This window comes from Lissotriton helveticus, chromosome 12 (assembly GCF_964261635.1).
Source record: "Lissotriton helveticus chromosome 12, aLisHel1.1, whole genome shotgun sequence".
Taxonomy (NCBI): Eukaryota; Metazoa; Chordata; class Amphibia; order Caudata; family Salamandridae; genus Lissotriton; species Lissotriton helveticus.
In genome coordinates, this window is record NC_136073.1 from 782,676,470 (window position 1) to 782,689,111 (window position 12,642).

At 41.9% G+C, this 12,642-nt stretch overlaps 1 protein-coding gene across 3 annotated transcripts in view; it reads right to left on the reverse strand.

The window, feature by feature from the left end:
• Positions 1-12,138, reverse strand: part of LOC144797646 (uncharacterized) — a 38,490-nt gene extending 26,352 nt beyond the window's left edge. Inside the window, exons 1-2 of one of the 3 annotated variants that reach the window (XM_078668349.1) lie at positions 12,023-12,138; positions 1,093-1,269 (exon numbers count right to left, since the gene is read on the reverse strand). In XM_078668349.1, the coding sequence (XP_078524475.1) occupies positions 1,093-1,257 (165 nt within the window). In that variant the 5' untranslated portion in view covers positions 1,258-1,269; positions 12,023-12,138. Of the gene's footprint in view, positions 1-1,092; positions 1,270-11,521; positions 11,701-12,022 lie in introns of those variants that run through there. The other 2 variants (XM_078668348.1, XM_078668347.1) reach the window with 2 other exon arrangements.
• Positions 12,139-12,642: the final 504 nt, after the last annotated feature.

Consider the following 12,642-nt stretch of genomic DNA (forward strand, 5'->3'; position numbering starts at 1 on the left):
TTCAGCTCAACGAAGTTACTGTTTTTTCCTTGAACGTTACATAAACCATTTGCTAAAGTGCTGATACAATATATTTCCCAGTTATAGTTTTTTGGCAAGGTGCTGATGCCCTAAATTGATTGTCTCAATGCTTTCATGTTTATTTTTACAAATTTTACTCCACTGTATATAAGCGGTATAAAGGAGCTACCCAACCGATGGGTTACTGCTTGCCTGCATGTTCTTATTTCAGTCCATCAGTCAGTATGAGGGTCAGTAGCAAACATGATCTGCGACATGATGAAAATAGCTTTGAACCGAAAGACTTTAAAGGAGAATGACCAAGAAAAATCTATCTGCGGCTCCATCTCCAGGTGTCCAGGAAAAAGGACTGGATATCACTAGTTTGTGTGCTGCAATATCTAGGGCTGCTCCGTCACATGCAGAGAAGTTGTGAGATGGCCATCTGAAGCCAGGTGGCCCTTCCTGGCACCTGTGACTCTTATTAGTTTCAGATTGGGTAGGGGCCTTGGGTGGGATTCCAAAGTAATCTCCAGAAGCTAAAGTCCATCAGAAAAGAGAATTTTGTTGACACTGAGGGGAATGAGAATTACAAGGGAAATATCTCCAATCTACACCACTTTTTGAGCAATTGTTTAGTTCACTCATTTGTGTGCAAAACTAGTAATTGCACTCTTTTTTGCTCAGTTCTACCAGCAACGCAACCACCCTACCACCAGCTTCTTTAAATAAATACACTTAGAGGAAGACTGAAAATGGCCTCCTTGATTTTCCAAAATACTCTTATTTTCGGTGTTTGTTGGTTGTATATAATATGTAAAATGTTGAATAGAAATTATGTTTGCGGTTAATTTAAATGTTTTCGATTGTTTACTCTGGACAACTGAAGGTCTAAATTAGACGTTTATCAAACACAGTATACACATATTAGGCAACACCCTTAGTTACACTGGCCATGTCTGTTATAAATGTTCCTTGATGGTGCTACTTGGACCACAGCCCCTGTTGAGATTCCCCAACCTTCTCATCCAACGTAAAGCACTACTTTACATATACCATGCTCCATTGAAAAGAGGGGCGGCTTTCACTCACTGTAAGGATGTGGTTCAGCTCCGTGCTCACCATCTTCTGAAACTCCTTCCTGTTCAACCTCCTCTTCCTGGCAAACTGGTAGAAGGCCTTCTTCCCGGCATACTGGTAGAAAGCATTCACCAGGACACTGATACAGGCCCCTGGGTCAATGTGGTTTGACGCCATGTCACACCTAGGCTAAACAAAAATAAAAAAAAATAGAAGTATGCAGTCAGGAGAGATGCTCCAAAACGAAAATCAGTGATCTGACATTTGTTGTCATCTGTGAAATTTTAGGCACATCTACATGCACTCAGAAAACTTTAGGGTCACTAACATGGTTTACAAATTATTCAGTGTAGGCACTGGATCAGCATGCAGCTCAGGGCATTGTAGCCCATTCGTTGAATCAATGTCCGAAAACCTCAGGGAAATCCATTTTCGGTCTTCAGCAAAGCCCCCAATGTAGAATGTTATGATGAAGTATTTGTTTCCTGACAAAACTTCCTCGATCCCAGAGAGGCTCAATTCTCCTGATTTCAATGTAAGAGGAAAGACCCCTATGCACTGCTAAAAACGTACTTTGTTTCCCGTGGGGAAACAACCTTTACAACACAACCATTACATCGTAATACACTTACAACGCAGTCATTACATCGCAACATCCTTTACAACGTATGTCACTACAACGCAGGCATTACAACACATACCATTACAACGCATGACATTACATTGCATGTCACTACAACGCAGGCATTAAAACGCATACCATTACAACGCAAACCATTACAAGGCATAGTACCCCTACATTATCCAACACTTACTCTACTGTTGCACCCCCTGGAGTTAGAAAAGGAATTTCTACCCCTACCCTATCCAACACTTACCCTACTGTTGCACCCCCTGGAGTTAGAAAAGGAATTTCTACCCCTACCCTATCCAACACTTACCCTACTGTTGCACCCCCTGGAGTTAGAATAGTAATGTTTACCCCTATACTATACAATACTTACCTGAAATGCAATGTAATGGTATGCCTTGTAAAGGTATAATGCGATGTAATGGAATGCGTTGTAAAGGTAGTTTCTAAAAATGCGATGTAGTGTCATGCGATGTAATGGAATGCGTTGTAAGTGATGCTGCGATGTAAAAACTTTGTTGTAAAGGCATGCGTTGTAAATGTATGTGTTCTAACGTCATACATTCTTTCCTGAGATGAGGAACTGTGCTCCATTTGCTTAGAGTCCAATGTTAGCATACCAGGATTCAGCAAAGTATATATGCATGTATATGGTATTTCTATAGTACAAACCAAGCCAACAGGCAGTGGGACGCGTTACGTGGTCAGTGACAAGTATAAAAACAATGAGTAATAGGAGAGGAAACTAGGATGTGCACGGGTAATGCACCTCCCCTACCCCCTCCACTACTTCACTCTCTCCTTTCTCTCCCCTCCTAATTGTATTGCTTATTTTTTGATGTATTGTGTAATTTGTTGAACTTGTTCTGTTACATTGTTGATTCTCATGTAAAGCGCTCTGATACCTTTGGGTCTAGCCAGCGCTATATAAAACTCTTTAAATAAATAATTAAATAACAGTGATGTAGTGTTCCATAAAGAGGAGAGTCTTCAACTCTTTCCTAAATTGGAGCTGTGTTGGGACGGTCATGATGAATATGGGGATGTTGTTGCATATCCAGCCTGCACAGATGGAAAAAGGCTGCTGCCTTGGATTTTTCTTGGCCTGCAGTCTGATGGTGTCCTGGCTGCAGGCGTGCTGGGGATCACCAGAGATGGTGAGCTACTCTACTAGGTAAGCTGGGATGCTTGACGTGTTGACAGTGTAAATTACGCCGCTGGTTTTGAAGATGGTGCAGGCTGGCAAGGGAAGCAAATGGAGTTACATCAAGATGGGGGTAATATGATAATATTTCTTGTATCCCTCGATGAGTTGTGCTGCTGTGTGTAGGATGCCCTAAGTGAGGAGCCTGGGATGCCAAGGTGTAGGGCATTACCATCATCCAGATGAAAGAATAGGAGGGTTAACAGAGTTCTAAATTCACGTTCTGGAAGAAATGGTTTGACTTTAGAAGTGAGGGCTAGTACCTAGCTGCCTTTGTTGTTTGGCAGTGTGTTCCATGAGGTTGACTTTGGTTTCCAGGATGAATCCAAGTGACTTGGCATTTGGTGAAAGTTGTCAAGGTTCAGGTCATTGAGCCAGGTTTGTATTCGATCTTCTTTGTTGCTCTCGGCAAATAATGGAAATTCTGTCATGGTTTGGTTGAGCTCCAGGTAGATGTTGAGCATCTAGGTTCGGATGATGATGCCAGCAGTGTTTGAGGACTTGGATCTCTGAAGCAGAGGAGATTTTCGAGTACTGTTGAGCATCACTCACATATTGGTGAACCGTGAGGCTGTATACCACCAAGCAGCTCTAAGTAAAGGTTGAAGATGACGGTAGGCAGGATAGAACCCTGGTGGAATCCACCGGTAATAGGGATCTGGAGGTCCCTATGTGAGCAAATTGGTGGCGCTAGGAAAGCTAGGAGGAAGGCCAATAAAGGACACTGCCAGTGAATACTTTTCGGGATTCAAGGGTGCGTACGAGGGTGGGGATGGTCAGCTTGTGTCTTAAGGCAGCAGTGAGGTCCAGCAATATCAGGGGACAGGGGGTCATCTTAATCTACGATATAGGGCGCATTGTTTTCTATGTGTACGGTAGGGGTCTCCATGATGCAGTGTGATATGAAGCCAGACTGGTATTCTTACAGGAGATGGTTAGCATTGATGTGATCTTGAAGTTGAACACTGACTGCTTTTTCAATTATATTGCTGATGAACGGTAAGTGAGTGAATCACCTGTAGCTATGAATGGTAAGTGAGTGAATCACCTGTAGCTAGCGGGGTCATCAGAGTCTAGTGTAGGTTTCTGTAGAAGCAGAGGGGTATGGTCTGTCTTGAGCGCTTCTAAGAAGATGCCAGAAGTGAGGGAGGCATTGACTATGGTACGTAGGGATAGGAGAGCATCCCTAGAGAGAGCTTTGAAGAAGCACAATGGCAAAACATCATCTTCCTAAGAAGTGGCGTTGATGGAGTTCAGTATGTAAGTGAGATCTGAGGGAGATAAGGTTTTGAAGGCTGATCATTGCAGGATTGTACGGAAAGAGATGGATGTAAGAGATGAAGCCGGATCAGTATTGTCGATCTGCTGTCGGATCTTCTGCATTTTTTCAGTGACGAGGAGGTTGATGTCATTACGCTTTTCGGTGGGTGAGAATCTGTGGTCTGGCAAAGGTTTGAATCAGTGCTTGATTGTCTAAAACAGTGTTCTGCTTCTGTTAGTTACTTCATTGATGGTGTTAGTATAGTAATTTGTTTTGCCTGATGTGATAAGCTGTCTGCGTGTTGCAAAGAGGGAATTCAGTAGCAGGTGGTCCTCTGGAGTTCTGTTTTTCTTCCATTTGCTTTCCTGTCGGCGAATGGATTCTTTATCGCCAGCAAGGTCTTTAAAATACCAAGATGGTGAATGCATTGACTTTCACGTGCGTGTTGTAATTGGGACGTGGGTGTTCACATTGTTTTTTGAAAAATGACTACAATTGTTTAGAATGGTGTTGGCATCAGATGCGGAGATGATACGGTGAGAGGTGACTTCAAGCATTAGGATGTCTGAGGAGAAGCCTTTGAAGGATCTGATGGTTTGGTTTTCTCTTTTGTATTGTGGTGTGTTGGTAGTATGGCAAGCAGAGAGATGGGAGTCGTAAAGTGATCAGGTCAGACAAATTGTGCAATCTTCATTGATCTTTGTTCAATGTTTTAATCTCAAGGAATGAATGGATGGTAACTGGTCGAAAAGGGAACAAATGCCTTTATAGGAAATAGGTACAGGATGGGTTAAACCAAAGAATATAATAATAGAATGCACTCTTCCACTTAGGAAATCATGATGTATACAGTCAGACTATGTCAAGAGTCAGCGGAAGAATGAGAGAGCTCTCAGCTGCAAGAATATCTAGCCAGCTGTTGAACTAATGCAGATCCAACAACATGAAAGAAATAGACGGTCCTTAGTATTATAACGCAGGCAACTAAAGAGCAACAGGCATTTGCAATGCAATAGGTCTCACATTATTAAAGTTTGAGATATTCTCATTGCTAATAATAATGCAACACCAATAGCAATAGCTATTGCATTGCATTTTTGCATGTGCGCTGCTACAGTCTCCACCTACAAATTAGCTGAAACACTGGCGAGGAGAGAGGGAGAAGAGAGAATAGAAGGCATAAGTGATGAGGCAGAGGGGATACAGAAAAATAGTTTTCAAAACAATTACTCCAATCCTCCCATTCCATGGCTGGTTGCCCCGCTGACATGAGAAAAGGTGGTGGAGCTGTAATAGAATTGGCAACATTCATGCTGAGGTCACAAATTACTTCAGCACACGCCATATCACTAAACACAAACTTAAATAGGTCCAGTGAGTAGGAGATGTCACCACTTTATAGTGTAATGTTAGTGCTGTTTTTCTAGGTTGGATACTGTTACCACAATTTGGATATTGTCAACGTATGATACAGCCGATAAACCATGTGACTTGATCAGCCTTGTTAGTTTGGTGACATAAAGATTGTAAGGATCTGTAACGGATCTTTAAGGGTCCTGAGAGACATTGAACTGTTTTGTAATAAAGAAAGGTCAGAAATTGCCAGATTTAGATGTGTAACGGTGGTAGAGATGTATCCCAAAAGATAAACAGCTGTACCTGATGCACAGCTTAATAAACTCTTTACTATTGTAATAGTAACTTTTACCTCTTAAAATGACAGATTAAGGTGGGTGGATAAATGTAAAGAACATCCTAATTTAAATGCATGAAATTCTGGAGTGCTGACCCATCAAAATGAGAAAACACTTCGTAGAGGCTTACAGTAGACGTAACTATTCCATCCAGAATCTATCTCAAGGACATATTGGATTTATGGTATTCTTATCCAAAATGCCGAGATTCCTTTTTTGCTTTTTTAGGACTTAGCACACACTGCCACCTCCCTCTTTCCAGATGAATGTATCAACACAGGTTTACAATGCATGGTGCAAAGCAACACACACAACCATATTAAGAGAACCACATTTAGAAGGTTTCCAAATGTAAGCAACACATACCACAATATTTCGAGGGACCCGACATGTATTATCATAAATTACAAATCATTACAAATAGGCAAAACTTGTGGTATGTGTCGCTGCAAAACAGTCTGCAGGAATTTCTAACACCCATAATAGGGGCTAGCTTCCATTCCATCAACAATAATTATAAAGACTAGTCCATAGTATTAAGGATGATACTGGTGGTGGCACGCCTCAACATCAAAAACAAATAATATCATTACACTGAACAAAGATGGATATACTATAGGTTCTGCTACATAACAATAATACCTGCATAAGGGACATAATTGAAGGAGCACAAACTAAACTGGTATCCGTTGCAACTCATATGTAAAATCCGCATCCATACATATTGTCATAGTTTTAGTCAAGATAATGAAGTGACTGTTACGTCGGGGGCACACTAAGCAAAACACATATTTTTAGCGTTAAGTGTTTTAAAGCCACGCCCTTAAATTACATCGCCACACCCCTTTGAGAGACCCCCCAGTTTTTTCATCTCACTTAAAGCCCTGCAGATCCCCATATAAATCAGCAGCAGTGGGACGATGAGTGGCAGGGGTTGGGCGAATGCAGGAGCATGGCAGAGTATCTCCGAGAAGAGGTCGGACCAGGGTTGTTTTTTGTCTGCCTGGTCTGAAACCAGACTCATGGTCCGACATCAAGTTATTTTTCTCAGTAAAACCTGGAAAGTTGTGTAAACACTGCTTCTAGAAATATTTTTCATAGGAATGTTCCATTAGATATCGGTCTGCAGATGGGTTGAGGTTTTGCTATTTGAAGAGTGATCTAATGAATGAGGTTTTCAGCTTGAATGGGAATGACCCTACTTCCAATGATCCTCCCCTCCCCTGCATGGTTTGTCCGAAGAGTATCTTTACAGGTTTTTGGTGGCGCAGAGTGTGTGCATGATCCTGATGGTCAAGGATATCCTTTTCTGAGAGGAAATTGAAAGTACTGGATTTAATAGAGTGTTTTTGTCTTTTCTATTGTGGTTCATCACTCTTCAGAAAAACACTGCCTATTCAATTTTGCATCTATTTTGTAGACATACTTCATTTCATATAAGTTCACTGCATAACAGTGTCATAAATCAGTCCAATCCAAACATAATCATTTGAAAGTCTTCAGGTAAATAACAAAATACAAAGTTGCAGGTTTCAGTACTCCTAGTTCCCTCGTTACGATTTGGTAATTTCCCATGAACCTATTCTAATACGGAATGGAGTTCATAGCAGAAGCTCCGTAGGTCATGGCAGAGGCTCCGAAGGCTTGATGTTAAAGTGAGAGCCTGATAAGGGTGCTGAAAGAGGAGCTTTCTAAATTAAGAAAAAAGGCAGGAGACATTTCTATTTTTACTCGGGTGCAAGTAATGCATCTTGACTGAGTCACAAGCTTTCTCTTATCCAGTCTCTGTGGCCTTTGCTTTACTGGAGCCTTTCACCTGGTAACTTAGTAGAGGTTGGGATTAATAAAGTACGCACTACACACATACCGCCTGATTCATCAAGCTAAATTGCACTCGCAAAGGGCAAGATTCTCAGAATCTTGCCTTTTGCGAGTGCAATTTTTGCATTTGGGATTCATCATCCCAAATGCAAAATTCGCTATTTAAGAATTCGCACATTTGCGAAGAATTGAATTTAAGGAATCTCTATTTGAGATTCCTTAAATGCAATTCATGAAGCATTTTAAAATTGCGAAATTTCAATTTTGGGCCGCTATTTACCGAGAGGTCAGACCTCTCGGTAAATAGCAAAAACTTAGAAAAATGCATTTAAATGCATTTTTCTAAGTTGCATGTTACACACACACATGTCCTTTGGGCATGTGTGCGCGCAACACCAATGTAGATTACATTTCAGGGGTGCTACAGGGTGTCCTTTGGACACCCCTGCACCCTTGAAATCGCATCCTTATTTGCGATTAGCTAATTGCTAATCGCAAATAAGGAATAACTCCCCATGCATTCCTATGGGCCTGTAGGCCCATAGGAATGCATGGGGAGTTATTCCTTATTAGCGATTAGCAATTAGCTAATCGCAAATAAGGAACATGTAGGAATCGCAATATTTATTGCAATTCCTACATGAATCCCGTTTTGCAAGTCCTTAATAGCGATTCGTTATGAATCGCTATTAGGGGCTCGCAAAACGGAAGAATGATGAATCAGGCCGTTAATCTGGACTGGGCACCACCGCTGTAATAAGGTCTCTTTGAGGAGTTATTCAATGCCCAATAAGTATAAACACACATACACGCACACACACATATCTGGTACACTCCTCCAACAAGGAAGATGCTGTACGCCAAATTTTGGAAACATTAGGCGCTTTATTAAGAATTACAGACTGGGCAGGCAGCTTAATACATCTCTGTCAGAGATGTAATAAGGTGCCTGCCCAGTCTATGATTCTTAATAAAGCACCTAAGAGATGTATTAAGGTGCCTGCCCAGTCTGTGATTCTTAATAAAGCGCCTATTGTTTCCAAAATCTGGCGTACAGCAGTTTCCTTGTTGGAGGAGTATGGCAGTGATGTTAGTGAGTGTCCTTTTACTGCATGCAGGGGCCGCCTTGAAAGGGTCTACAGCTGCCTTAAACGGAGATGGAGTGTTTGTGTGTATATATATATATATATATATATATATATATATATATATATATATATATATATACATATATACACACACATATATATATACATATATACACACACATACACACACATATACATATATAATATATATATATATATATATAAAAAATATCCTTCAGGCGATTCCTGGAACTCCAAGAATAAACACAGCGGCACAACTCCAGACAGCATAAAAGTATTTATGTATGCACTAAGATGACACGTTTCGGCACACACACACACACACACTCTTTCATCACCCTCCTACAATATATTTTACTGAATGGCTGTCGCCTTTTCTACTTCTGAATTGCCTCACACGTGTGGACAGGCTTTACCATGTGTCACATTATTAACTTCTCTAATACCACTTCCTTCAATCCTCCTGGATGTAAGTTAGAGTGTGTATTGTTTATTAACCCATCATCACTGACTAGTCCTCTTATCTCCCAGCTTAAGAACACTTCCAAGCTATGTTTGCCTTGTTCAGGTTGCCCCTTTCGGAGTGCTTAATTCCCTTACTGCATTATAAAATCATATTGGTTACCGCACAGAATAGTAAACACATAACAATATGTACAAGCATTCTCTTGGTTGCCAATCTTGGCAGAGAGATTTAGCGGCACATACATCATTGCTTTTTGCAGTCGCAAAGAGGCAGATTTGCAGAATCTGCCCCTTTGCGACCACAATTTTTGCATTTGGGATGCATCATACCAAATGCAAAAATCGCTATTTAAGTAATCACAAAATTTGCGATTACTTAAATTGCACTTGCATTTAGGGAATCACAAATTGTGATTCCGTTAATGCAATGCAACAACAACAAATTTGTAATTTACCTATTAGAAGAAATGCAAATTACCATCAACTTAAAGTTGATGGTAATTTGCGAAAACTTTGAAAATGCACAAAAGTGCATTTTTCAAAGTTCTATGTTGCACACACACATGCCCTTTGGGCACTTGTGTGTGCAACATGATTTTTAATTGCACTTCAGGGGTGCATCAGGGTGTCCTTTTGGCACCCCATCACCCTTGAAATTGCATGCGCAATTTGCGAGTACTAATTTGGAACTCGCAAATTGAGCATGCAATTCCCATTGATTCCTATGGGCCAAGGGCCCACAGGAATGGTGCATGTGCCCCCAAGACACCAACTCACTGAAGTTTATTACACTTATTCTTGAGACTTTTCTCATCCAGCTTGTCAACATATTCAGGTTTTTTTATTTACTCAGTCAATAAAGAAGCTAGCTCTCCACAACTTTAGAAATGTTTTTCAGATCATCTTGCTGCATAAATCATTTTTTCATTGATATCCATCCAATTTTGCATTACCCTCGTCCTAGACCCATTGGTGGTTGGCTTAGTCTTTCCATTGTGCTGTGATCTCACTTTTGGCTATGATAAAGCCAGCCATAAATAGATATCCCTTTTTTTGATGTTACATAACCATGCTGTCTAGCAAAGTCTTCTGCTGCAGTCACCAGCATGGATTCCACAGTACATAGAGGTAGCGTATGTATTGACACATCATGATAGGTTCAGGAAACATCAAGTACAGTTGCGTGTTAAAAGTACATATTTTCAGTATAATTGTACCAGCCGTATGGGCACTTCCCTACTCATCCCCAGGTACCAAATGCAGTAACTATCCGACCAACAGTCCAAGTAGCACAGCAAATCTGAATGCATCAGGACATTCACAAGGTCACAGAGAACATAGGGGAAAAGAGGCAAAAGCAAGTGATGACCATAGTCTAAAATAGAATTCCATAATAGGGTGGGAAACCTCTGGTGCCATGTAAAACTAGAAGTCACCACAATGTTTTGGACTAACAATCATAACACACAACATGACTCAAAGCAGGCAAACTCCTTACACCACATTTAATCACCGAAGTAGTCATAGAAAACGCCACATCAAAACTCTCTCCTCTATAACACTATAAACTTCGGAGCACCCTAAAATAATGAAACCATTACCAAAAACATTCAGCTTATGTGGTAGTTTCTAAATTACTATACCATCATAAACTAAAAAAAAATCTAAACTATTATTTAAAAAAGTATACATTAAGTCAGTCTTACATCCGTCGGTACAGTGCTTGAAATGGAAATATAGAGGTGCAAGTTACTGCTTGTCCCAGAGTACCTGTGTGCTGCAGTGCTGATGACTTCCAAAATAAAGAAGTGCTGTCGCAATTTAAGACTTTAAATATCGAGAAGAATATATATGTATTTTTTTCTCTACGACCCATCAAGATACGTGGGAATCCTGATGCGCGATCCATCTAAGACCCCACATCAGGACTACACCCAAGATACCACAGGACCCTTTCTTGAATATCATCGCTTCTGGCTGCTATGTAACACAGATGTATTTAACAATGTGCACCGCAGACCTAATGCCGGCAAGGCAGCTGTCTTCTGCATAACCTTATTTAAGTGCACAGGGGTGCTACTGCTTTGATTTGCTGAGGGTCCCAGAGAGGCGCCGCCATTCACATTAGAAAAGAGCGGTGGGTTGTGCTGAAACGGCGCGACGCTTGTGTAGGCACCTATTTTGAGCTGAAATCTGTGCTTTCCTTTTACAGGGCGTACAATACAGCTTAGGTTCGTTGAATAAATGATTACGCACCTCAGCTTCCGGCGCGCGCTGATTCGTTCCGTGTGAGCCCGTACCCAGAAACCTGGCGGACACACGGACGAGCACCCCCTCCGGCCCTTATTATACCGGAACGGGGCACTGTTCAAGTTCATGATGGGCGCAACGTTTACACTTATTTACAAGCCCCTTGCGCCACCCCTACGTCACTTTCCCCATGTTAAAAATGACGCAGAAGTGGCGCGGCTTGTAAATAAGCCCCCTGGGAAAAGTGACGTAGGGGTGGCACAAAAGTGCTTGTAAATAAGCCCCTGTGTGTGCAGACAAAATTAGTTCTGCTAGAACGAGGGGAACGATCCATGGGTTTAACCAGGATTTCACGCAACATGGGGCGATATGGGCCAGAGGAGCATGCTTGGTCAACAGGAACGACCGGCGACGTCACTTCTATCAACGGACCGACGGTGCGCGTGCAGCGCGCGCGTACCATTCGATAGTGGGGGGCGGTAGAATGACCCCCTCCTAAGCGCTTACCTGGGCACGGCCGTTACCGGTGTCTCTTGCGTTGCATTCTGAGTTTCGCTCTATGTCGGAATCTCTATCTGTTTTGGGAGGCCCTGCGGGGACGGGTATTCCCCGAACCCGATTGAGCAACAGGCTATAAACTCCTTGTAGGGGAACATACCAAAACAAAGGAAGGACTATGAACTTCATAACCTACTCTTAAGGAAAACATACAGGGAGGGATCTTGTCAATAAATAACTTAATTACTAACTACATCGTGTGAACGTAGTTCTTCACAAATAAGTACAGAGTACTCGCGGGTGGACGGCGTCCACCCACTATTTTCACAGCGTGGACACCGTCCACCCTGCCATAAAGTTGGGCCCCTGAAAAAAATGCTGAATTCGTCCCTGTGTAATTTGCAAACTCCAGGACACATTCAGCAGCTCCTGCACGTTGTCTGGTTTCCATCGCAACAATATGCATGCGGGAAGGGGGCTTTCTTATTTCATACTCCTGCTGGGCCCATAACAAAGGCTTAATCTGGGTGGGGTCATCAGGCCTCCTTTAGTTCGAGTCTCCTGGCTGGGAGCAGTGAGGAGCCTCACACCTCGATGCAAATGAAGCAGAGGGTAAGCAAAGGCGCACA